General features: G+C 37.1%; 1 protein-coding gene across 1 annotated transcript in view; it reads left to right on the top strand.

Moving 5' to 3' along the window:
- DCDC1 (doublecortin domain containing 1) overlaps nt 1–24620 on the top strand; it is a 518812-nt gene that overhangs the window by 426678 nt on the left and 67514 nt on the right. Inside the window, exons 20-25 of the mRNA XM_023737954.1 lie at nt 899–1022; nt 8759–8940; nt 12217–12315; nt 16391–16490; nt 18687–18822; nt 20665–20824. Coding sequence (XP_023593722.1) covers nt 899–1022; nt 8759–8940; nt 12217–12315; nt 16391–16490; nt 18687–18822; nt 20665–20824 — 801 coding nt within the window. The remainder of the gene's footprint in view (nt 1–898; nt 1023–8758; nt 8941–12216; nt 12316–16390; nt 16491–18686; nt 18823–20664; nt 20825–24620) is intronic.

Here is a 24620-nt window from a genome sequence, read left to right as displayed (position 1 = left end):
ACATTCCACTTTCCAATTATTAATGGATGCTTGTAGCTGTTTCTTCTCCTTTTGAGTCATGCCACATTAGCAAATGAAGGTTCTGAAAGCTTTACTCCACCCACGTCATTAAGGTCAATTTTACTTTTGGGAGGCAGCTCTTCTCCAGTCGAATTTGAGTGCCTTCCAACCTGAGGAACTACTCTTCTGGCACTATATCAGACTATGTAATGCTGCTATTCATAAAGTTTTTACTAGCCAATTTTTTTCAGAAGTAGACGGTCAGGTCCTTCTTCCTAGTCTGTCTTAGTCTGGAGGCACTGCTGAAACTTGATCTCCATGGGCGACCCTGCTGGTATTTGAAATATCAGTGGCATAGCTTCCAGCATAATCACAGCACACAAGCCATCACGGTAGGACAAACTGACAGACGAGTGGTGGTTATTAGTATAGTAGTCAGATATTTTATGTTCTTATTTGTTATGTGAATTTTTTTACCTTGTAGTTCATAATCTTTTGGTAGTATAATATTTCCCATAATAATTGTGTCTGTCAGTTTCTCTTTGAATGTCTAAAAAGTTTTGCTTGATTTTTTTGTTTATGAAAGTATTGTTATTTATATCATTGTTGTTATAACATGACTATTATTTTACTTTGCTGTTTGTCTCAAATTCTACTGTCTACTATAACTTTGACAATTTTGCTTTAATTTAAGCATGTTTACCTGATTTTGAAAAAGTGTGCCTTAATTTCTAAGTGTACTTTCTTTTGTGTTGCTTGCAAATTATTAGATTTGAGTTTTTAATTCAAACTGAGTCTGCCTAGTAGATAGCAAGTACTCAATGAATAAAATGAATATTTTAAGTGATATTTAACCTTACTAAGTACTTTTTCTCTTTTGTGTTTTACTTCGTTCTAGGTGGGCCATAAAACATGAAGGGACCAATAAACCAGGACAGTGGAAACATTCCAAAGTTGAAAATCCTTTATGGAACAAGCTGAACTATATGTGGCCAGTCCTTCCCAGCGGCCAACTTAATGAGGTTGTATTACTTAGAACAAGAGGTGGTTGTTGAGACTTAAGGCCCTGGCATTTGCCTCCTGTGCCCTTCTTCTTCAAGGCCATGGAGGTAGAAACACAAGTGGATTGGGGTTTGGCAAATTTCCTCAAGATAAAATCCGGCTTCAGCACTCTCTTCTTGGGGTCTCTAGTATGTCTTACTTTATTGCTAGATCAATGACACATTCTAAAAGATTTTAAAAAATAGATTTTATCCAGAGTTTCTTTAGTTGTTACCAGCAGAAGGCCAATCATGCTTCCTGGTCTCCACCAAATTTTTTATTTCTGCTTAAGTCATGATTACCTGTGCGTCCCCACTGATTGAATCAATGAATCTCAGTGCTTTAGGGGAAGGACAAATGGAATATGAAACCAAGAGCCTGAAAGATGCCTTATGTTTAGGCTGTACTGAAGCAACAGTCTAGAAAGCTTAGTTGTTTTGAGAGACAAAGAAGTTCTTCAAAATAGCAGAGGCTATGAGGTGGGCAGCCCTAGCTAGTAGCTGGATGAATTACGTGTCTAGGACTCAGGGTTTGCAGCAATATGGAGAACCAACATGGAGCCAAGGGTAGGGTGATGGAGTAAGAGAGGAGACAAGTAGGCTGAGTGTGAGCTAAGAAAAAAATTGTGAGTTACAATAATTGTAAATTTTTCTCCAGAAGTTCAGGAAAGAGACTGAAACACAGAGACCAGGCAGGATAACTTACACTTCAGCTGATGGTAAGCAGACATCAGCAGGTTGTCCAGTGGCAAAAGAGGAAAGAGGGACATTCTTAGAGGCCTACGAGAATCAAGGAGAGCATAAGTACCACAAATAGACCATAGGCCCCTTTTTCCAATGGTATACAGTTTATTTAACTTTCATCTACATCTGGGAACCATCTTGAGGAGAAGAAAGGGAAGGGGTACAGCTCTGAAAGGGAAGAACAGTTCTTGTAAGGTGTTTGAAACTTCAATTTGTTTGTATATGTATCCAAAATGACAGACCTTACCCCCTAAAATGCTGTTTAAATTGGCAGACAACTGTAATTGGAATATCAAGTTTCCCAACCTCCCTAATGGTATGGGGGTACACAGGTATGCCTTATAAAGAAATATACTTCAGTTATAGAGAAATAGAGAAAAAATATAATTATTGCAAGTTGCACAGATGTGGTGCTTACATGTTTTAACCTCAGTATATAAGTAAAAGTAATTCAGCTAACTAATTAACTGATTTAAATAACAAAGGATAAACTATTTAAGGAAATATAAGTTAACCAGGTTCTTTTTAATAGTTACCTTTAAAACATTAACATTTCTGCTGATTTTCTGAGATTTTTTGACAACTAAATGATCCTCAGAATGAATATGGACTACTCCTAAATTCTCTTTTCATTCAAACAAAACAGTAGCTTTTCGGTAGAGGGGGTAAGTCACTGTACCCCAACAAAACTCTGACCTTCACTTGTAGAGGGAAAGAACTGAGATGCTAACTTAGCTAAAGTCAGACAAGTTGACCATATATTTCAAAATGACTCAGCCTAAGAGTCCTATTATTGCTTGAAGTGTTTGAGGAAGAGAGGAAAATACCAAGCAGGAACTTAGATAGTTATCATTCAAATTAAATACAATCTACTTCACTGAAAGCCTGGATCCGTCTTATCTGAGGGAACCATGTTTTCGTCCAGTCTCATTATTACATAATTGATATTTAGCAAAAGAAGATTCTTTTATTTCAATGTATAATTATATACAATTAATATTTAGCTTGGAATGACTTTCCAAATAAACTGAGATTAGGATATATGATTTCATATTGTGGGATTCAGAATACTTCCGTCACTGTAAACGTACGTATTAATTTTATTCCAGATTTAATCTTCCAACTTTACTTATTTATCTAACCATAATTTATTATGTATTTAGGCAATGCAGACAGAGCAAGAAAGGAGATAGACATGGTCCTCATGGAGCTTAAAGTTTGTGAAATATAGGCTATGAGTCAAAAAGGAAGAAACCAGAAAGGAAGAAAGCAGAGCTGATGAATAATGGACAAAGAAGGGAGGAAGAAGAAACTCACAGAAAGTTTGATATTTTAGAAATCAAGGTTATTTGTTGAACCAGTTCATTCAGCCCTACGGTCAGTATGAGAAAAAAATCAGCCAGGCTGATTGTACGAGTGGGCCTGAAAATTAAGTCAAAACATTGAATCTAGGAAAACCGTCTAAGAAACCATATCCTGAAACCCTAATTCTCCTATTAATTCACTGACAAGAAGTTTCTAAACCAGAATAATGAATAAGAAAAGACTTAAGGAAATATGGACAATGGGAATCATTTTTGTGAATGATTCAAACTGTAATAATACCAAACTGTTTGTATCTCATTGGTGACAGCTGCTCTGAGAAACATTATCATGCTGTTCTCACTTTTAAATATTATTTATCCTAAAAGGTAATAGCTAACATTTGTATGAGCAAACAGCACTTAAGGTTTCTGAGGATATAGTGTTTTTAAAAATATGTTAAAAGCCTTATAAACGCACAAGACTAATTCATTTTGTTTTATACTATGAGTATGTTCATTGAAATAATTCCTTAGAATTCAAGTTATTTTTTCACTCCTTGGAAAAAAGTTGTAAATTGAGAAGTTGTGTTTCTAAACACTTAAAGGCAAGAGGCAATGGATTTTCATTTTCAGGGATGAAATAGTTGGGAAAAGTGAGTGAAGATACATAAGATTTTGGAATGAGCTACTGGACAGTGATTTTAGAATTCCTTAAATTCCCAAAATTTTTGGCAAATTTGTACTATTTACTAAATTAAATTATATCTATTTGGAGGGACCTATGGTAAACAAAAGGGAGATAAAGTATATATTTTATTACTTTATTAAGAAATAATGATAATTCTGTGTCACTATAAATGGTAAGAAGGGATGTGGGAAGGCTAGAGAAAGAAAATTGATGAATTTATTAGTTTATTAATAACAAATAGATGAAGGAGGGCTGATTTCACTTAGAAACTTAGATTATTGGATGAGGGTTAAAATAGCACATTTCAGATGTGTTAATCAGAAACATCGCATTCTGGCGATATTGGGAAAAAAAATCTTAGTTCCAGATCCTGATTCTGCTAACTAATAGTTCTCACTATTAGTTAGACTCTGCTGTTTTGCACAAGAATCTTATTTCTCTTATGTTTTTCTTCCATGGTTTAGAAATAAATAAATGGGGAAATTTAAGCTATCTTACACCAAGACTTTGATGTGACAGTAATTTTTTTAATTAAAAAAAAAAAACTCTTCTCCCACATTTTTTCCACTTATCCAACCCTTGCTTTACCATTTTTTATGTTCCAAACTAGGGTAAAAGTTGATTTGTTCTGAATTGCTTAATATTATCTTTGCTAGAAAAGAGGTACGGTTCAATACTTGCTTCTTAAAGAAGTTGTGCATCCCCACCTCTCTACCACCCCTCACATTAAGTAAAACATTTATATAATAGGAACGTTTTAAATGAAAATACACAATGAGTTTCTCCTAACTTTTGATATTTCTTCTCAGTAATCCTAGTATGGGAAAGTGACCCCATGTTGCTCCATCATAAGGTAATAGACATTTACCTAAAAAAAAACACTTTAAAGTCTGTCGTTTGTCATGTAAAATCCATAAAGGTGAAAGGTTATCGTTGAAGATCCGGAATAAAATAAAACCTCATTAATTCCAATTTTGCTTTTTTAAAAGTTCGGTAAGTTGGCTTCATCGTATGCCGCTACTATTAATACGTTTGCTAAGCAAAATATTACATTAAAAATATAAGAGAAAAACTTAAACTGAAAAGCACTGTACTCATCAGATTTTTAAACATTTATTTTTACTGCTTTTCTCATAATTAAATGCAGTTAATGTTGTTTATTCACTCATTGCACAAATTAGAGAATCAAAATTAGATACCATTTCGGAACACTTAATCTTCACAATCCTTCAGATTTTGTTTATAATTTATTTAAAACACATTTTCTTGACCTACATGATTGTTCAGTGTAATTATAAGATTCTAAAATTTTTCAAGTGACTATGAAATAATAAATTACTACATATTTTACTAGCTTTTAAGAAAGTTATCCTCTTCCATAAGCTTAATACCAGGAATCTTGGTCTACATTGGCCTAGTGTGCCAGCACATCTCTACAACCCACGTGGAGCTTTATCTTTGTCAGTTCTGCACTCCCAGAACAGTAGAACCACCTGTGTAGTGATTATCTCAAGTTTTTTGCCTGCTCAACATACTTTCCACCTTCTTTGGGTATTGGCACCTATATGCCCTTTAGGAAATTTCTCATTCAAACTTTTTATTCATGTGGATTGTGGTGTCTTTGCCCAGATTCCCTAGAAATCAAAACCTGAGGCAAATGGCTTGTGCACTACCACTTTATTAGGAAGTGCAGCCCCAGGAAGCAGGAGTAGAGAACAAGTAGGGAAAGAAGTAGAGCCAACATGAGACTATGTCATCAAGCTGGTCGCTGCTAAGTGCAACTTGCTGTCTTCTAAGAAGCCATTAAACAGTGTTCTCAGGAGAGTCTTTTCTGGAAGAAAAAGAGGGAAGAATCTCTCTCTGGTCAAAGGTTTACCCAAGGTCAGACAACTAGAGTGGTGGGGCAAAGGTTCAAATTCAGACAGTCTGGCTCCAGAGTCCAGGCTTTCAACCATTTTACTAACTAATCTCATGAACGTTAGTCAGTGATAAGAGCTAAAGAGAGAATATAAGCATGGATAGGGGATAGTGTTGGTGGGGGGTGGGGCAGGACAGGGTTTGGAAATTTTATATAGATTGATCAAGGAAGAATTTATTGAGGTCATATTTAAGTAAAGACCTGAAGGACATAAGGGAGAGAACCAAGAAACTCTCTGGGGAAAGAGCATGCCAGGAAATGCAAAGAACTCAAGATAGTGTGTTTGAGGAACAATGAAGTAAACTATGGCAAAAACGTTGTGAGTGAGGTGGAGAGTAGCAGAAGATAAGGTCAAAGAGAAAAGGGGGTGTAGGTCATACAGGACTTTGCAGGTCACTGTAAGGACTTTGGCTTTTACTCTAAGATGGGAATCTGTTGGATGGTTTGGAACAGAGAAATGATGTGCTGTGACTTAAGTATTCCTAGGACCATTATGATAATAGAATGGAGGGGAGCTAATGCTGAAGCAGGAATAAGCAGTTAGGAGACCTTTTAATCTCTAAGTGAGAGAGGCTAGTGGCTTGGACCAGGGTGGTGGGAGTTGAGGTGATGAAAAGTAGCTGGGTCACTGTTATATTTTAAAAGTGGAAACAGGTTTTTTTGATGTATTTAGAAATTAATAAATGATAGATAACTAGAAAAAAGCCCTGTATTGGGAAATTAAAAAAAGACATTTTTAGCTAGCTCATGGGGCAGAGAGGAAAGCATAATGAAAATTAAAAAAAATATATAAGTACATATTTAAAATTAAAGCAAAATATGTGGGATGCACCTAAAGCATACTTGAAGGAAATCTGCGACCTTAAATGCTTATATTAAAAAAGGAATAGAGGTTGAAAATTCATAAAATAAGCATCCAACTTGAGAAGTTAGTAAAGCAACAGCAGAATGAACTCAAAGAGTTAGAAGGAAGGAAATAGTAAATTATACAAGCAGAAATTGATTTAAAAAAAAAAAGGAAGATTAACATAAAATAGAATCAACAAAACCAAAAAATTGGTCATTTGAAAATATTAATAAAAGGACATACCTGTCAAACTGATTAAAATAAAAGACAGAGAGAGAAAAAATAAATAATAGGAATTTAAAAGAGATGTAAATATAAATCCTGATGAGATTAAGAAGATAAAAAGAGATATTCCAAGTAACCCTGCTAGTAAATATAGCTTAGATAAAATTGTAAAATTCCTGGAAGAAAATAACTTAGCAAAATGCAATTAAGAAGAAATAGAAAATCTGAATAGTCTTGTCACCATTGAAGAAATACAATCTGTAGTTAAAATCTCCCCTCAAAGGAAACACCAGATCAAAATAGTTTTATTGGTAAATTCTATGAAGCATATAAGAAACAAATATCCCAGAATATTTAGAAACAGGCAACACTTCAAACTCATTTCAAATACCAGACTTTACTGAGGATACTGTAAGGTGGGATAATTACAGGCTAATCTCATTTATGACCATAGATGCAAAAATTTTTAAGAAAATACTAGAAAACTGAATTCAGTAATCTATTAAAAAGAAAATATCTAATGACTGATTTGTATTTATGCAGGAATACACAGCTTATTTAACATTTAAAAATTAATTAATGTAATTAAACACACAACTTTTGAAAGGATAAATAATCTTATGATCACATCTTAATAAATGCAGAAAATGGATATTTATATAATTCAACAGTCAGGAAAATATCTTACAAACTGGAAATTGATTATAAATTTGCATTAAATTCAGTATAAATGCCATTATATAGACAATCCATATCCCAAACAAACTTTTAAAAAACTAACCAAGCTGATTCTTACGTGTATATGAAATAGCAAAGGGCTAACAAGAACCAGTTCCTGAAGTAGATGAACAAGGTAGGGGTACTTGCCCTGTCAGATATCAAGACTTAGCAGATAGAAAACCATTGTAATTAAGATAATGTACAGGGATAGACATGCTTATATGGAACTGTGATATTTTACAGGATGGCCATGGCAGATTAGTGGTGAATACTGCCAGGACAATTATTTATCCGTGTAAGAAAAAAACAAAACAAAGAAATTGGAACCATGCCTAACAACATCATATCTGACCTCTCCTTTCCCCACTTACTCTTCCTCCACAAGTGTCTATCTATCTCTGTGATGGCATTCCATCCACCTAGTCACCCAAGCCACAAACCTGGGAGCCATCTTTGCCCCCTTCTCCAAACACGTCCTATTAAAATCCTCAAGTCTGATACATACACTGTGGAACATCTTTTCACTCCTCCATTGCTGTGCTAGCTCCCACTAAGGCTTCAGGTCTCAGTTTATATAGCATTTCTGAGTTAGGGTCTCCTCCTATGTGGTCCCATCACTCCCTGTACTTAACCCTGTTACTATTACACTTACACTATTGTAACTGCAGTTTTCTTCTAGATAGATTTTATGAGGACCCACTATAAAATCCTTGAGGGATGGTATTCCAATTTCCAGTTCCTAGCACTGTGCCTGGAATAGAGTAAATGATACTCATTCATGAACTAACTTTTAGCTCTACAACTAAAACATCTGAAATTTGTTTAAGCCCTCTTATTATCTCACTCTAGTGTTTGGTGTGTTCCCCAAATATACTCTTCTAGGTTAAGATAATATTATTTCAGGCTATTGTAAAACCACTTTTACACAGTCTTCCTTCCTTCACATTGATTAAAGATATTTCATGTATGAGCAAAAAACATTCTAAGTTAATTCAATTCTATTTTTCTAGAATGATGTTTCTCTGAAAGGGAATAAATCATCATGTTGTAACACAAAACGGGTTGTTACATGAGTTTTCAAAAATATCTTTCCTCTTTAGTCAAATAAAACATTAATTAGAAATGTCTGAAACATTTTAGGTGTCTAACACATTTTTGTTGAATGAATGCAAGATTAAAGATATAAGCAGTGTGTTTAATATTTTATTTAAATCTAGAAATGACTTTTCTTGTTTATTTATTATTATCTTTTTTTCTCATTTCTTTCTGAAGAATTTTGACTGGCCAATAGAAGGACTGCTTGTTCCCAACAGTCCTCCCATGAAGAAATCCATCTGTAAGACACCAGAGCAATATATTCCTGTGAGACTCAGAGTTTTGCGAAATGGAGACAAGAATAAAAACAGAGCTCTTTTTATAATTGGTCCAGAAATCTCACCTAGACGGAAAGCGCAGTAAGAACAGCTTGTTCCTACCTCACATTAAATACACGTCCTAGTTTCTACAGATTTTTATCTCTTGCTTGAAGATGTTTTCTGGGGGACTTTGTGTTTGTTGGAAAAAAAAACCTCCCATATTGACAGTTGGAGATGAAAATAGATACTAACATTCATTTAGTTTCTCTTTCAGGACCTTAATTTGAACTCTGCTCTGTTAGGGTAAGCACAGGAAAAGATAGTGAGCTGGAAACAAGTAGTTTTGATGAAAAAGTTTCTATGATCAATATGTCCATTTTGAGTTAGCATTTCTTTTGTTTGGGTTTTATTACTGTGTCTTGAAATAATTGAACTTATATAAATTTCTTCATAAATATAATTTTGTAACTATTTATTTAGATTGTTATTATACACAATTATTTTATTATGTTTAAACCTTTGGAATACTTGATGAAAAAATATAAAACAAACCAAACCCGTTGCCACCAAGTCAATTCCGACTCACAGAGTTCTCAAAAATATAACTTTATACAATTTATATTCCTGCATTGGAATAACACTTTAAAACTGCTATATTTGCATTACATTTTATGGCAAAAGGAATACTAGATCATTGAAAAATTCTGACGTAGAGAATGAGTTAAACACATTGTTTCCCGTATTATTAGCAGTGATGTTACCGCTTGACCTTTCTTTTGAGATGTGTAGAATATTTGAGGCTGTGATAATAGTTTAATATTACTTTCTTCACATTGATTAAATATACTCCATACATCGCTGAACAATGAGTAACATTCAGATCGGCTGTCCACTGAACTGCCTGTAAAGATGATAAAGTAAAAAATTAATCTTCAAAGTAAAGTCAAGCCTGAAATTGAAATCTTTGACGCGTACATTTAGTAATTAGCTTATTCTGCTAGATGTAAAACGTGAGGGTAATGCCCTTAAAGTAGTTCATGTCTTTTTTTCCTTTTTAACATCCAAAGTTAACAATTTCTGTCCTTTCTCAAATTTATTTTTTCTCTATATTTAATTGTGGATCTACATTATATACAGAATTTTTTAAAGCACATTAATATTTTTAAATGCACAGTTCAAACAAGTAATCCAAACATGATTTGAGAGATTTGTTAATTTGAACAACTATTCTAGCAGAGAGTATGTGAATCTCTCCACCGTCTGCTAATGATATGATTATGGGACAGCATGTTCTGGTTAATCAAATATTCAGGTATTAGAGAGTCACTTTGTTCACTACATGAATTAATTATTCCCAAATAATTAAAATATACTGGCATACACTTGACACTAAAACTCTACTAACTACAGTTTAAATTTTCTTTGCTGATTCTTAAAGTGTTCTACAGGATCATAAATAGCATTTTTCCCCCCCAGAACTATTAATAGCTAGGTTAACAGAAAGTTTAAATGGTACGAGTTTTCACTAACATTACAGGGTAGCTGTGTTGCACAGCTCCAGAGGGCACCTTTCACGTTCGCATTATATCCCATATGAATGGCCTCCCAGAGTTGTGAAAGCTGGAGGCCCTGCTGTGTTACTTTGAATATATCCAAGCTAAATGTCTTATCTTTCAGAAGAAATAAATTCTAATGACAGATAAGGATACATTACTTGCATTAGTCTGAAACTTAAAAAAGAAAGAGGATGGGGTTGTTTGGTAAGTTTACAAGCAAAATCAGGCCAGAATGATGAATATACATCCATTTTAACCAAATCCTGCTCTTGTAGCATGCTATCCTTTAGTTATTTAATAATTCATTCTAGGCAGTTTTAATTTTTGTTATTGGTGGTAGTTCTTCCACCTACAAAGCCAAAGAAAGATCAAATAACACTTGTTCCTTCCTCAGTTCATCATTTCTCTTAGTGAGTAACTATATCTTGTCAATGGGGCAGTTCTACTCTGTCACATGAATTGGAATCCACTGGACAGGCCCCAGCAAGTTTTGATAATGGCTGTCAAATCCATATAAATTAAGACCAGCATAATTTTTCTTGTGTTATAGGTGAATATCATCTCTCAGAACCCTGAGTTAAGAGAGGAAAAATTTTTCAAGTGATACTTTAAGGAATTATAAAAAGAGGGGACCATATGAAGCTATAAAATAAACTATATTTTAGATAATTTCCATATATATATGTGTGTGGTGTGTGTGTGTATATGTATGCCTTATGTATTAATAAGTTATAATCCCTGGACTTACTCAAACTCCTTCATACAGGTTTTAAGGCCCTAAATGGCCTGTCCCTGAATATTTCTTGAGCTCTATTTCCTATCAACACTCTTCCCATTTCCCACTCTCAGACTCCCTCCCTCACTCCCAACACCTCCCATCTACCTTAATCCTAAAGGTCTTTTGAGAATGAGTTTGGACTTCATTTCTAGATGTTGGCCCTGAACTTGACTCCCTCCCCTCACCTGCGTTAGCTGTAGCTGCTATGTACTTCATTGTTCCTATTGCCATGGGCTTTCCACCAGCATAGCATATACTACTCTGTTAGTGATTATCTGCTTATGTCTCCATTCATGAGATAGAGAACAGTGATGATGCATTGTTTGTTCATATATGCACTATCTGCTATGGTATGGTCATGGAACAGTGTGTCCTGGTTAATCCAACACTAAAGTATTAGAGGATCACTTTGCTTACCACACAATTTAAGGCCCACAATTGGCCTAAGTCAGTCTTACTGAAGAATGAATAAATGAATAGATAAATATATTTGATTACCATTTCTAATGAAGGACTACTCAATAACTATATTTGACCACTATTTCTTTCATTTAATAAAATATAAAGATTCTAAAAATGCACAGAAGAGCTTTGTAACTTGAAAATTTGAATGGGTGTATATTCCAGTGAAGCATTCTTTTTCTAAGACCATCATTGTTTATTTTTTCAGTTTAAAAATGTTTAAGTATGAATTGATAAGAGAAAAATACATTAATAAAACATCATAGGCAAAATGAATGTAATCTCTGCATTGTCTTCAAAGTAGATAAATTCACACCTCAGAGTGTTCAGTATTATTAGAAGAGGATTAAAATATTGGAAATTATTTTCTTGCAAGATTCACTTATAATGTCTGTGTTTACAAAGTTTAATATTTAATTTGATAGTTTTCAAAACTCATTTTTTTTAGAAAGGCAAATTGTTTTAGGGAAAATCATGATAAAATAGGACCTCATAATTTTTCACATATTTAAACAAGTTGAAAAGATAACTGACAATGTATACTGACATATCAATCAAATCTTGGATCATTTGTTTCAGAAATGTCGACACTGAAAGGAAAGAAAATGTGAAAATCCATGTCACTAAATATTCTGAAACAGAAACAAACCAGACTGAGTTTCTTCAGTTTTTGGAGAGGTAAATATTTAATATCCTAAATATAAAGCTATTTTCTATTCAAATGGCTGAATGATTATGTATAAAGCATAACACAAAATACGTATGTCTACATAAGAAAACAGTTGCTAATATAATGATTCTGGAGTTTTTAATCTGGGAATTATATTAACTATGTGACAGTCCATGATACCCGTGCTGATTAATATGAAAATAATCTTTTAAATTTCAAGGTCTGGCAAGTTCCCATAGCTTTCTGAACTACCAGTTCTGTAGATATAAATTACTTTCTTTTTTTATCCATTTCACAATTTTACAACAACATCTTTCTTTGGTTTATATTTGCCTAAATTGAGGTCAGGGTAGTTGCATTTTTGTATTTTATGTACTCTAAACCAAATTTTTAAATATCACAAAACTGCATCATATTTTAAAGATAGTATAATTTTTCTTTTGATCAATATTTTCTCACCAAAACAAGATTTGTTTCCATAGAATTCCATCACTGTTCAAAGGTAGAGCACCTGATATGAATTTTATTTGTTTAAAATGTCTTGTCAAATATAGGGAAGCAGTTTTATAGAATTTGAGGAAAATTGTGTGTAAAAACTCATTTTAAAATAACAGATATAGAACTTTTTTGTTGGTACCTACCTGTGAAGTTTTAGATAACATGGAGTATTGGAAAAACCATTGGCTTAGGAGGCTGGGGACCTGAACTTTAACCCTAGGTTTGCCATTAACTAGCTGGGAGGTAAAGCCATTCTTAAGGCTCGGTTTCCTCATCTGTTAAACAGGAAGATAGGAAGAGGAGCTAAGAGGATAGAAAGGAAGAATTTGATTATTTTCAACAGGAATCTGTTGTGTTCATATTATGTGTATAGATCAGTGTTGGAAGTTCTGCAGGAGATTTAAAAACAAAACAATGCAAGGCAAGGCATTCTTTGCTCTTAAGAAACTCACAATTTTTTTGTGGAGTAGAGTTTGCTTAGTGAAATAATTAGAAAGCCACACATGGCAGTACTTACTGAATGGAAGTGAAAATGATCAAGTGACAAAGGTATATGACATGTTGTGGTTAACCAGGAAAGAGAGGGAGCCTTGTGAGGGGCAGCTGCCAGTGAAGACCACATGGAGAGAGTGAGGCTTAAAATGGGCCTTGATGAAGAGGAGAGAAAGTGAGACAGAAGATAAAGGAAAAAAGCACATACCCATAGCTTCATTAGGTCTTGCTACTCTTTGGAAATAACTGGAACTCATTTTGCCAACTTGGGGGACTAGGGCTGAAGGAAAAATGCATGGGGCTCCAGGGAGGGGCATCCTGGTGAGTGGTTGGAGGAAGGAGGTCTCCATTATTGCAGAGCTGTAGCTATCTCTGGGTCTGGAAGACACAGCTCCTTCTTATCCCTCCTGCCCTTTTCTCTCAGGGACATCCTGGGTTGTATTATAATGCAGTCCTCAGGGAGCCAGCTCCATCTGATGCTTCTCTGTTCCATCCCTGAGAAAGCAAAGTCAGAGATAAGATTCTGCTTTATAAACTCAAGTGGGCCATGGAGTTATCCATGCTAATTTCTGGGTGAGAGTTAGGAGACTTTATTTCTATGGCTTTGCCTTCACGTAGCTGGGAAATTCTGGACAGTTTAAGCAGCACTTCGTGCCTCAGTTTCCTCACTTTTTAAATCTAATATCTATCATTCTATGATGATGCCCACTGAGGAGGCCATATGATGTAGTAGTAAAAAATCCAGAGACATTTAGGTTTGAATTTCATCTCTCTTAATTACTAGCTATACAACCTTGGGCAAGGAACTTAATATCCAGGCTCAGTTTCCTCATCAGTAAAATAGGCTTCTCAGAAATGGTGTGAGAATTAAATGAGAAAGTAGACCTGAAATGCTTATAGTCCTCAGTCCATTGTAATAATGTGTTGCTCACATTTTATGTACCAGGCACTTATAGGTATTCACCCACTTAATCCGCAAAATATCCCTATGAGATAAGTATTACTGTATCTGTCTTTTACTGATGGAGCAAATGAGGCCCAGAAAAGCTAAGTAATTTCTCCAAGGTCACTCAACCAGCATGTGAGAGGGCTAGAATTTGAATCCTGGCAGTCTGACTCTGGAGCCCACACACAATATTAGATGCTTAAGAGCTAATTCTTTTCTTCTCGTCTCTTCTCTCCACATTTGTTTTGACTGGCACATGAGCTAGCTAGAGGAATCAAATACAGAAGAAACAGCTTACCCCAATCCTCTCCACCTAAATGTGCCAATCAAATTCAGCACTCTGAAAACAAAGGTTTCAAAAAAAAAAAAAGAGAGAGGAAGAAAGACTTGCCAACCACCCATTCCTTCTATTCTCCCACTTGTTGCCCAAAAGCAACATATTCCCACGTTCCAAACATTCTCCCAAGAAAAATGTGAGTAGGGGCAGTAACTCTTGTAATGGCCATCCTATAACCATGCTTGGACCCACAAAGAGACCATCTGGGAAAAATAGAAGGAATTGTGTTGGATCCTTAGGCATCATCCAAACAACAGCAGGCAAATCTTGTGACTGGGGTCAATCCTCTCACAGTTCCCTTCTACCCCACCCCACCAGCTCCTACCGATGAGAAACATGGCCCAGTCCTCACCAGTTGTCCATCAGACTGCAGGGTTGTTACATGAGAAGCAGGGACTTAGTTCCCACTGGCTTCTTTCCTTCTAAGACTCTGTCAGAGAAATGGAGGTCCTAATTATTTGCTCAATTGCTTTGTCCCAGTAAGGGAGTAAAATTTAGAAATATTCTCCACACAGCTGAATCTTGCTAATAAATATAAAGTCACCTCTAATTTGTTTACTATAAACAGTACATTCTAACATAAAATGTGTTCGGCAAGAATCTTTTACTTTCCTTTTTCCAAAGGTAGGATTGTCAAAACAGTGCTTTTAGGAAATGTCCCATCACTGTCCCTTAGTTCTACTTCCCCTTCCTCACATTTCTACCTCTATCTTAAATTGGCCATAGGGGTCCTAGCCTCTGCCACCTCCAGCTCATCTTCTCCTCTGACAGAGTTAATTTTCTAAGAACAGATCTGATAACACCATACCTCTGCTCTCATATCTTCAATGGCTTCTTGATATTTATGGAATAGAGGCCAAGTTCATTAGCCTGGCATCCTAAGTGCTTTCAAATTGGTACTTATGTTCCTTTCCAACTTCATCTTTCTCCTCCTCCTCTTCATATACTTAGTTCCAGCCAAACGAAACTCTTCCTCTATGTCCTACCATTGCTTGATGAACTCCTGCTTAACCTTCAATGTCCAATCCAAATGTTTCCTCCTTAGATGACTCTCCCTTGGAGGGATTTATTGTGTCTTTCTGTATATTCTTATAGCACACTGGCCAGATTCCTATGACAGCACATAGGACAGTTTGCTGACCTGTTTCTCCCCCTTTCTGGACAGAGAACTCCTCAATGAACAGTGAAGCTATGTCATTTATCTTGGTATTCACAGGGCTGACCCAGTGCCTGTTGAGGAAAAAAATCACTGTTTGATGTTTAACCAGGCTAAAAATTTTTTTAGTAGGCAAGTTAAAAGTCTTGAGATATCACTCCTGGTGGAGAGATAAGGAAATGCTTGGTGAAGCATTTGGAGGGCTTGGGGAAGGGGTAGAACTTCAATGGAAAAATCCAGCGAAGGTTTTTGGACAGAAGGAAGAGCATGAGCAAAGGCTCAGAAATAGGAGAGTACAGGGGATACTGAAGAATGAAAAGTCAATAATGATATGTCTGCTTATTTATTGATCACGCCCAACACTGTGCTAAGCACTTTTCAACATTAATACTAATCTTCACAACTCTGGAAAGTAAGAAATTTAGCCTCAGAGAAGTTAAATAATTCGCTCAAGTTTCACAGCTTGGAGAGGGGCAGAGAGACTCAAAAGGGTCTGATGGACTCCAGAGCCCGGCTCTTGACTGTCTCCCAGTCCTGCAGAGGGAGTGGCCGTTTAGAGATTCAGGTCCTTGATATCTTTTATTTCCTCTCTTCTCTACTGGAAGCTTGTTCCATGCAAGGTCAATTTGTGTGTGTGTGTGTCTCTCATTACAGGTGCACTGAAAATTTAAAATTACCTTCTGCAGCTCGGAGATTGTTCAGTGAAAAGGGGAAGGAAATCTTTGCTTTAAAAGACCTGCAAAGAGATGAACTGGTAAAGATGTGAATTTTTGGTGTATGTCTTTTGCCCATTTGGAAAATTTTCAGGCCATTATATCTTTGAAAACTTTTTCAGCCCTGCCCAGTTTCTCCTTTCTTTCAGGAACTCAAATGGCGTGAATATTAGATCTTTTGTTATAGTCCCACAGAACCTGAGCCTCTAGTCTTTTTTTTTGTTAAGACTATTTCCCCTCTGTTTTTCAGATTGGTGATTTTTATTGTTCTATCTTTCAAGTCACTCATTCTTTCCCCTGCCTTCTCCACTCTGTTCTTCATCTCATCCACTGAGCTCATTCACTGAGCTTTTTATTTCAGTTTTTGAATTTTTCAGTTTCTAAAATTTCCATTTGTTTCTTCTTTATATCTTCTATTCCTTTGCTGAGATTTTCTAATTTTCATTAGTTGAAGTTTGATCATAATTGCTGTTGAAGCATTTTTATTATGGCTGCTTTAAAATCCTTCTCAGATAATTCTAACATCTCTGTCATCTCAGTGCTAGCATCTATTGGTTATCTCATCTCATTCAAGGTGGATTTTCCCAGTTATTGGTATGATGAATGATTTTCGATTGAAACCTCGATATTTGAGGGTATTATAAGACTCTGGATTTTATTAAATCTTCAGTTTTGGCTAATCTCCTTTGACACTTCTCTGGCAGGGGAAGGGGTAGTGTTGCTTTGTTACTGCCAAGTTCGGGGGGAAGTTCAGGTTTCCCACTTGGTCTCCACTGATATCGGGGTGGGGGCAGAGGAGCTCCTCATTACTGCTGGGCAAGGATGGGTGTTCTGGTTCCACATTAGGCCTCTGCTGATACCACCTTGGCTGGGAGGGGCAGGAATGACTTATTACTGCTCCTCATATGGCATTCACTGGCACTGGGGCAGGGGTGGCCTCATTATTGCTGGGCAGTGATGAAAGTCTTAAATCTCCATTAACACTCCCCTGCTATCACCCCAGCAGGGAGCAGAAGGGATGTCTCTTTACCACTGGGTTAGGGTAGAAATCCATGCTGCCCATGCAGGGTTGGGAGTGAAGGGATGGTGTATCCTCATAACCACACAATCGGGATGAAAGTGCTTGCTCCTACTCTGCTTTCTCTGACACCATCCTGGTGGTGGTGGTGGTGTGTGTGTGTTGGGGTGAGGGTGGTTAGGAGCTTCATTACAGCCTGGTAAGGACTGTAGTATAGGCTGCCCATTTGGCCTTTGCTGGTAGGGATGGAAGAGGGAGAGTTTTTTCTGTGGTGTTTGGATATAGTGGAATGGTTATTGTCTAAAAGTTTCCTGTCTTTCTATGTTGCCTTTTTCTTGGTCCTTTGGCTAGAGACCAGTCTTTGGTTGGGTCTTTTTTTGTCAGAGCTCATTGGTATATCCAGGTCGCCAACTTCACCAGCATTGAGTCTAGGATCTCTGAGGCAAAAGAAAACCCAGAGAACTACCACCATGTTGTTCCTTGGATCCCAAGTTCCCAGGCTGGATTGCTTCATCTCTCCATCCTTCAGAGTCTTCTTACGTTTGTTTTATACATAACGGCTAGGAATTTTAACAAGAGGAATAAGGAGAGGTACTTTTTCATCTTTCTGGAAGTGGAAGTCTTTCCTTTCTTTCTTAATGGAAGCATACAATACATAATACTTTGTATTCTGCTTTTTCATTTAATAAATCATGAACATCTTTCTATGTCATTACATATTCTTTTATTTTAAATAACCACATATACTTCCTTGTGTGTTTGCAGTTTTACTTATTCAGTACTCACTTATTGCATATTTGGATTATTTCTAGGATTTTGTTATTATATATAATGCTACAATGAACTCGCTTCTTCAAAAATTTTTCCTATATCCCTGATTATTTCCTTATGCTAAACTTTTAAAAGTAGAATTGCTGTCTCAAAGAATATATATAATTTTCCTGATTTATTTTGCATAGGTGTGTTTCATATATCATCCTTAAGGGAAGACTGATGGCACACCACAAAAATACAATTCAGTAAACACACTTCTTCTACAGATTCAAAATACTACCTGAGTAGGTAGCTATCCATTGATCCAAGTTAATCTATGGACATTTACTACTATGACACTTAATGAAAGCCATAGACTACCTCTACAACTTATTTAGTTTACCTCTTTGTTTTAAGCTGGATAATTTTTTAACTTGCTTGAATCAGAGACTCATTTCTTTGACAGGTATATGTTTCATGTGGAGAAAATTGGATCAATCCTGACCTGTCCATTTCTCAGCAAAAGAAGCAAATCTTCCTTAGGAACCTAGCATTAGACATTTCCAAAATTCAAATCTTCTGCAGTATGCGTAAGAAGGAGGGTAAGCATTGGAAATATTTACTTTAATATGTACGGCCAAAATAAATTTTGGATGCTATTGCTTTTTTAAAAAAATAGAAGGTTTTTTTTTGTTTGTTTTCAAGAGACCATTTTACTCCTGCATTTTGCTGTTTAGCTCTTTAGACTGCGTATTTAACAGGATGCCTGGTGGCACAGTTAAGTGCTCAGCTGCTAACAGAAAGGACAGCCATTCAAACCCATCATCTGCTCCTTGGGAGAAAGATGTGGCAGTCTGCTTCCGTAAAGATTACAGCCTTAGAAACCCTGTGGGGCAGTTCTACTCTGTCCTACAGGGTTGCTATGAGTAGGAATCAACTCGATGGCAGTGGGTTTATATGTTTACCAGGGTTGTGTTGTAATTTACACTACAATTTGGATATGCAGAGAAAATATGCTTAATTTTGTTCTTTGTAATATACTTAATTTTGTGAACCCTATGCACCCCATCTAGGAAAAAATTAAATCTCCAATCAGGTCTAAATTTTGTCCAATCCATTAATTTAAATGTTCCCTTTAAGATGGGCTTTCCTATTTCTGTTTCTAGACCCTCACTGTAGTTCTTCTCTAGGATGGAAAGCATGGTGGAAGGAAATACCTTGGGTAGAATATCCTCTCACTCCCTGGGCCTTGCTGGCTGAAGTCCACAGCTGGGTTGATTTGTAGTCCGTTATTTTGCTGTAGGAAATGCTTTGGGTGGGTGGAGCTTCCTACTTGATTTGACCTCTTATCTACTCCCCATGCCTCCCTGAGGCCTGGCTGTGACTGAGTGGCCATCCCTGCAGCCCTTTTTACAGATTCACCTCACCCCTGCTTAGTGTCACTTCTGGAAAGCTCCCCAGAAGGGCTCTCAGTAAGTCCTGGGTCATGGCTGCATCCCCAGAAACCAAGTCCAGCTTCACCACTATGTTCTCATGGTTGTGCCTATGTTGGAGTGGCAAGGACAGCTTGAGAGGTGACCTCCTCCTGGTGTCCTGAACTTTAAGCAGTGTCTCAGTGTTTCCTTGGCTTAGCTGAGATATCAGAAGGGAAGCCTGTAGGGGGAAATCAGGATACTATGTGCTAGTTAATGCCTTTCTCTGTCTTCTACCCTAGATTCCTTCAAGTCCCAAAATGGCGAGTGTTCTCCAGGTCAATTCTGAGGTTAACCTTTTATATGCTAAAAGGAAGCTAAAGGCATCTGGAAAAATCCTAAGTCATAACAATATCCTTACAGGGCTGTTGTCTTATGGCAGTATCCTGTGCTTGAGTGTCAAACTCAATCTTTGCACTCTTGCATTTCTTTTGTAACATTTCTTATCTCCTCCTTTTCCTCCTCCTTCTCTTGTGGCTGCCCTAGAATAAAGGTCAGGGAGCAAGAAAGGGAATAGAGAAAAGCTCATTAGTGTAATTTAAAACATTACTCCATTACATATATTGAACACACTATATCTTAAGTTTTGCATTTCTCTTTATAGGCACTGGGGAGTTTCACTGATGATTTGTGATCCCAGAGAATGATACACGGGAAAAAAAAAAGTTGCTGTTGAATTGATTTCAACTCCTGACAACCTAGAGAGATTTATATAAATAATGTGGTCCATTTGAATAATTACTATTTAGAATAATTAATTTAGGAGAGAAGGACCTATTTTTTTAGTACTTTTTGCCTAAAAATATTTTGAGAAAGAAGAATCTGCAAGAATTAAATTAACAGAAATAAGTACAACTTATTAGTTTACAAAGCAACTATCAATTACTCTTAAAATTCTTTCTCTTAGACCAAATAGCTAGTGCTCTGCAATCATGACTAACATGTTGTTGGAATTTGTGCATTTCTGCTTAGATCTTGTTTTAGAAGTCCAAAGTGACATTATATCTGGAGCCAAGCTTGCTGTACATAAACCTGTAGGAAATTTTGGAAAAGAGAAGCAAATTGTAGACCCAGAGGAAAAGCAAGTGCAAAAAAATGCTTCAACAAGGGAAAAGGCTTCCGGTGAAATTCTGTAAGTAATCGTTGTGGCCAGAAAAGCTACAGAGTTGCTATCTGAACTCAGCTCATTAGCCCTTTAACAGCCTGGAGCCCATGCAGGGAAAGCAAGGCAAGTTTGTGAAACTAATGTCAGGTGAACAGCTAGAATTTAATTAGTTTTTGGCAAACCAATGGAACTGGAGTTTCAATGTTCTACTTTCAGTAATTTTGTTTTGTTAGTATTATTTTTAAAAGACTAGAAGCTTAGAATTTTAGACAGTGACATGAAGAACTAATCACATTTTGTTCCATAAATGTTGACTTTAGGAAAAATTAAGCTTCTTCCCTCATATGGGTTCAAGTTAAAACCCACTGCGTCGAGTCAATTCTGACTCATAGTGACCCTATAGGACGGAGTGGAACTGCCTCATAGGGTTTCCAAGGCTGTAAATCTTTACAGAAGCAGACTGTCACATCTTTCTCCCTTGGAGCAGCTAGTGGATTCAAAGCATGGACCTTTCAGTTATCAGCAGAGTGCTTTAACCACTGTGCCACTAGGGCTCCTTAGGTTCGAGTTAGTTGCGTGTTAACATGCATTTATCAATCTTTCACCTGGACCATTGTAACAGCTTTGTGATTGGTCTCCCTATTGTCATAATCCCTTGCCTATTCACCTCTGAGTTCTATCTGTTGACAATTATCTTTCTAAAACACAATCCTTTTCATAGAATCTTCTAATAACAACCTGTTGCAGGCAGAAAAAAAGAAAATAATTTTGTCTGAAATACAAAGCCTTTCTTACCCTAATCCAGGCCTGACATTGGCCCTCATTTATACTCCCATGCCTACTTCCCCTCCATATTTTTTCTTTCAGCCACATAAACTCCAAGTTCTAGCTCAGCCACTACAGGTGCCCCTGAATGTGGCACACTGTATTTCCACTTTACTGCAGACCCCTGAAAAGCAGCCCTGGTGGCACAGTGGTTAAGCGCTCACCTAACAGAAGGATCAGCAGTTTGAACCCACCAGCTGCTCTGTGGGAGAAAGATGTGTCAGTCTGCTTCTGTAAAGATTACAGCCTTGGAAACGCTATTGGGCAGTTGTGCTCTGTCCTACAGGGTTGTTATGAGTTGGAGTCTACTTGATGGCAAGGGTCTGTTTTTTTGGTTTTGGCAGGCTCCTGAGCCACATATTCAGTTCTCCTCACCTAGAGTGCCTTTACTTGCCCCATACTCACCTGTAGAATGATTCTTCATCACTGAAATCAATCACGGCAATGACTGTATGTAGCAGAGTACTTATCAGTCTCCTTCCCCCAACCTGAGAACTCCTTGAGGGCAAGGACTCTGTCACACATGCCCTGTGAAGAACCTCTGTCACACATGCTCTGTGAAGAGTGGAGTAACTGGCTTTAAGAATTATTTACTGAATAAATGATCAAATGAGGTTCCAAAGAGTAAAACCAAAAACAGCTGGTCAATTAATTTTGCAATAATTGTGAAAATTAACTTACATATCATTGTTACAAACAATTTTTAAAAGATTGTCTTTATGCTAAATTATAAGAATATCAACTTTTATTTTAGGAACCAAGTTCCTTCCTTTGATAGGTGAGACATCTGGTCCTATGTTTTGACACTAAAAAGAAGCACCAGAAAAAAAGAAGCACCAGAAATCACTTTTCAGGGAGAATGTATGATTTGACCAATCTGGCATCTTCCCTAATGGTTAGGGAATTTACTACAAACTTTCCTAACAGCCCCTCAATAAATTGTTTTACCTTCCATTACTCTTCTAAAGAATCATCTAGTCTCTTCATCATTAGAGTGCACTTGGGGAAAACAACAACAACAAGGAAAAAAAAAAAAAAAAACCAGAAAGAAATGTCATTGAGAGCAAAGATCTGCGTAGTTTTGATTCATAGATTTCATCAAGTCCTGGAGGTTAAAATCATTGGATCCACTCACAACACAATGCAGGAATCTTCTGCATGTTCCAAGCAGGGTTTTGAACCTGTTCATTCTGTTTCAAACTGCTGCTGAGAACAAGTTCCTTACTGAGAATTTGCATTTCTAACAAGTTCCCAGGAAGTTATACGTAAGAATCACCTGGGGGTCTTGTTAAAATGTAGATTCTGATTCAGTATATCTAGGGTGGAAATGCAAATTCGCAGCAGGGTTTCAAACCAGAACAAACTGATTCAAAGCTTTAGTTCCAGGCAGGCTGTCTCTGATCCAGCTCTTTTTGATTATTCCCAATAACAGAGAGATCACTATTTAATAAAGTAGCCCATTCTAATTTTTGAATAATTAACTACCTAGAATATCTCCATCCTATCATTTCATCTGTTTGTCTGTACTATTCTCTATTCCTCTTCTGCTTTAAAATCCTTAAAATAGTCAATGCTCACCATCATCAGTCTTGTGTGTTATCTCTTTTCCAGGCTAAATCTCACCAGTTCTTTGAACCATTTCTGATGACATGCTCCTAATTCATCTTACATTGGCAAGTCACTCTAAGATTTTCTCAGACTTTCTTAGATATGTGGTGATATCCAAACCAAAACCATTGCTGTTGAGTTGATTCCAACTCATAGCAACCTGGTAGGACAGCGTAGAACTGCCAGTGATGGTTAAGATTGTGTGTCAACTTGTCTGGGCCATGATTCTCAGTGTTTATATGTGATCACCCCCATGATGGGATCTACTGTGAGTTGCCAATCAGTTGGAAGTGAGTTTCCTTGGGCATGTAGCCTGCATCTGAATATAAGCAGATGTTCTAGCTTTTGCCTGCTCTGGATCCTGCAGCTGGCTCCTGTTTGTTTGACCTCCGGTTCTTGGGACTTGAACTAGCAGCTTACCTGCCGAACTTGGGATTCATCAATCTTCCCAGCCTGTGAGCAAGAGCCCGTCTCTCCAACCTGCCCATCTTGGGTTTACCAGCCCCTGTGGCTACATGAATCAGGAGAAGCTTCTATCCTGATCCACAGACTTGGGACGTTCCAGCCTGTACAACTGCACGAGCTGTTCCCTTGGTATAAATCTCTCTCTATATATATTTATATGCTTTACCGGTTTTGCTTCTCTAGAGACCCACCCTAAGATATTTGGTACCAGGAGTAGGGTGCATCTAGGCACTTATCAGTAGAGCTACAGACCTTTGGAACACTTGCCCCAGTAGGGCAGACACAGATCTGACGGGCTGAGAGGCCAAGGAACCAGGAAGCAAAAGCTGAAGAGACAAGGAACACAGGAAGCCAAGCTGCCTCAGTCTCAAAGGGCATGGCCACGACCTCTGGGGCTTCAAAAGGTGGAGACATGGCCTCTCGTGTTTCTAAGGGTAGAATCACCACTTAGATGGACTAGAAGAATGGGGCGCCTAAAGCAGAGTTGCTGTCACAGTGGGCCTGGAAGGTGGAGCTGAAGCCCAGGGCCGAGGGGCCTCGACTCAGAATCCGGAGAGTGTGGCCAATACGGAAAGTCTGGAGGGCAGGGCCATTGTGTAAATGGTCTCAGAGAACAGAGGATTATTTTCAAGGTTTGAGGGCTAATGTAATGTGTTCTGCTGACTTGCTTGGTGCCTGTTATCCCTTCTTTCCCTCTAGTTTCTCCCATTTGTAATGGAAATATCTAGCTTGTGGCTATTCTACCACTGTACTTTGGAAGAGACAACTTGTATTCTAGATTTCACAGATGAAGAGGAATTTTTTTTTATTTTGGACTTGGGAGTTGATTTAAGACTTTTGCTATGATATGATGGAGTGAATATGTTTCACATGTGGCAAGGACATGAATTTTCGGGGACCTCATACCACCAAGAAAGCAGCACTG

Source organism: Trichechus manatus, unplaced genomic scaffold (assembly GCF_000243295.1).
Source record: "Trichechus manatus latirostris isolate Lorelei unplaced genomic scaffold, TriManLat1.0 scaffold00006, whole genome shotgun sequence".
Taxonomy (NCBI): Eukaryota; Metazoa; Chordata; class Mammalia; order Sirenia; family Trichechidae; genus Trichechus; species Trichechus manatus.
This window is presented reverse-complemented; position numbering and strand designations above follow the sequence as displayed.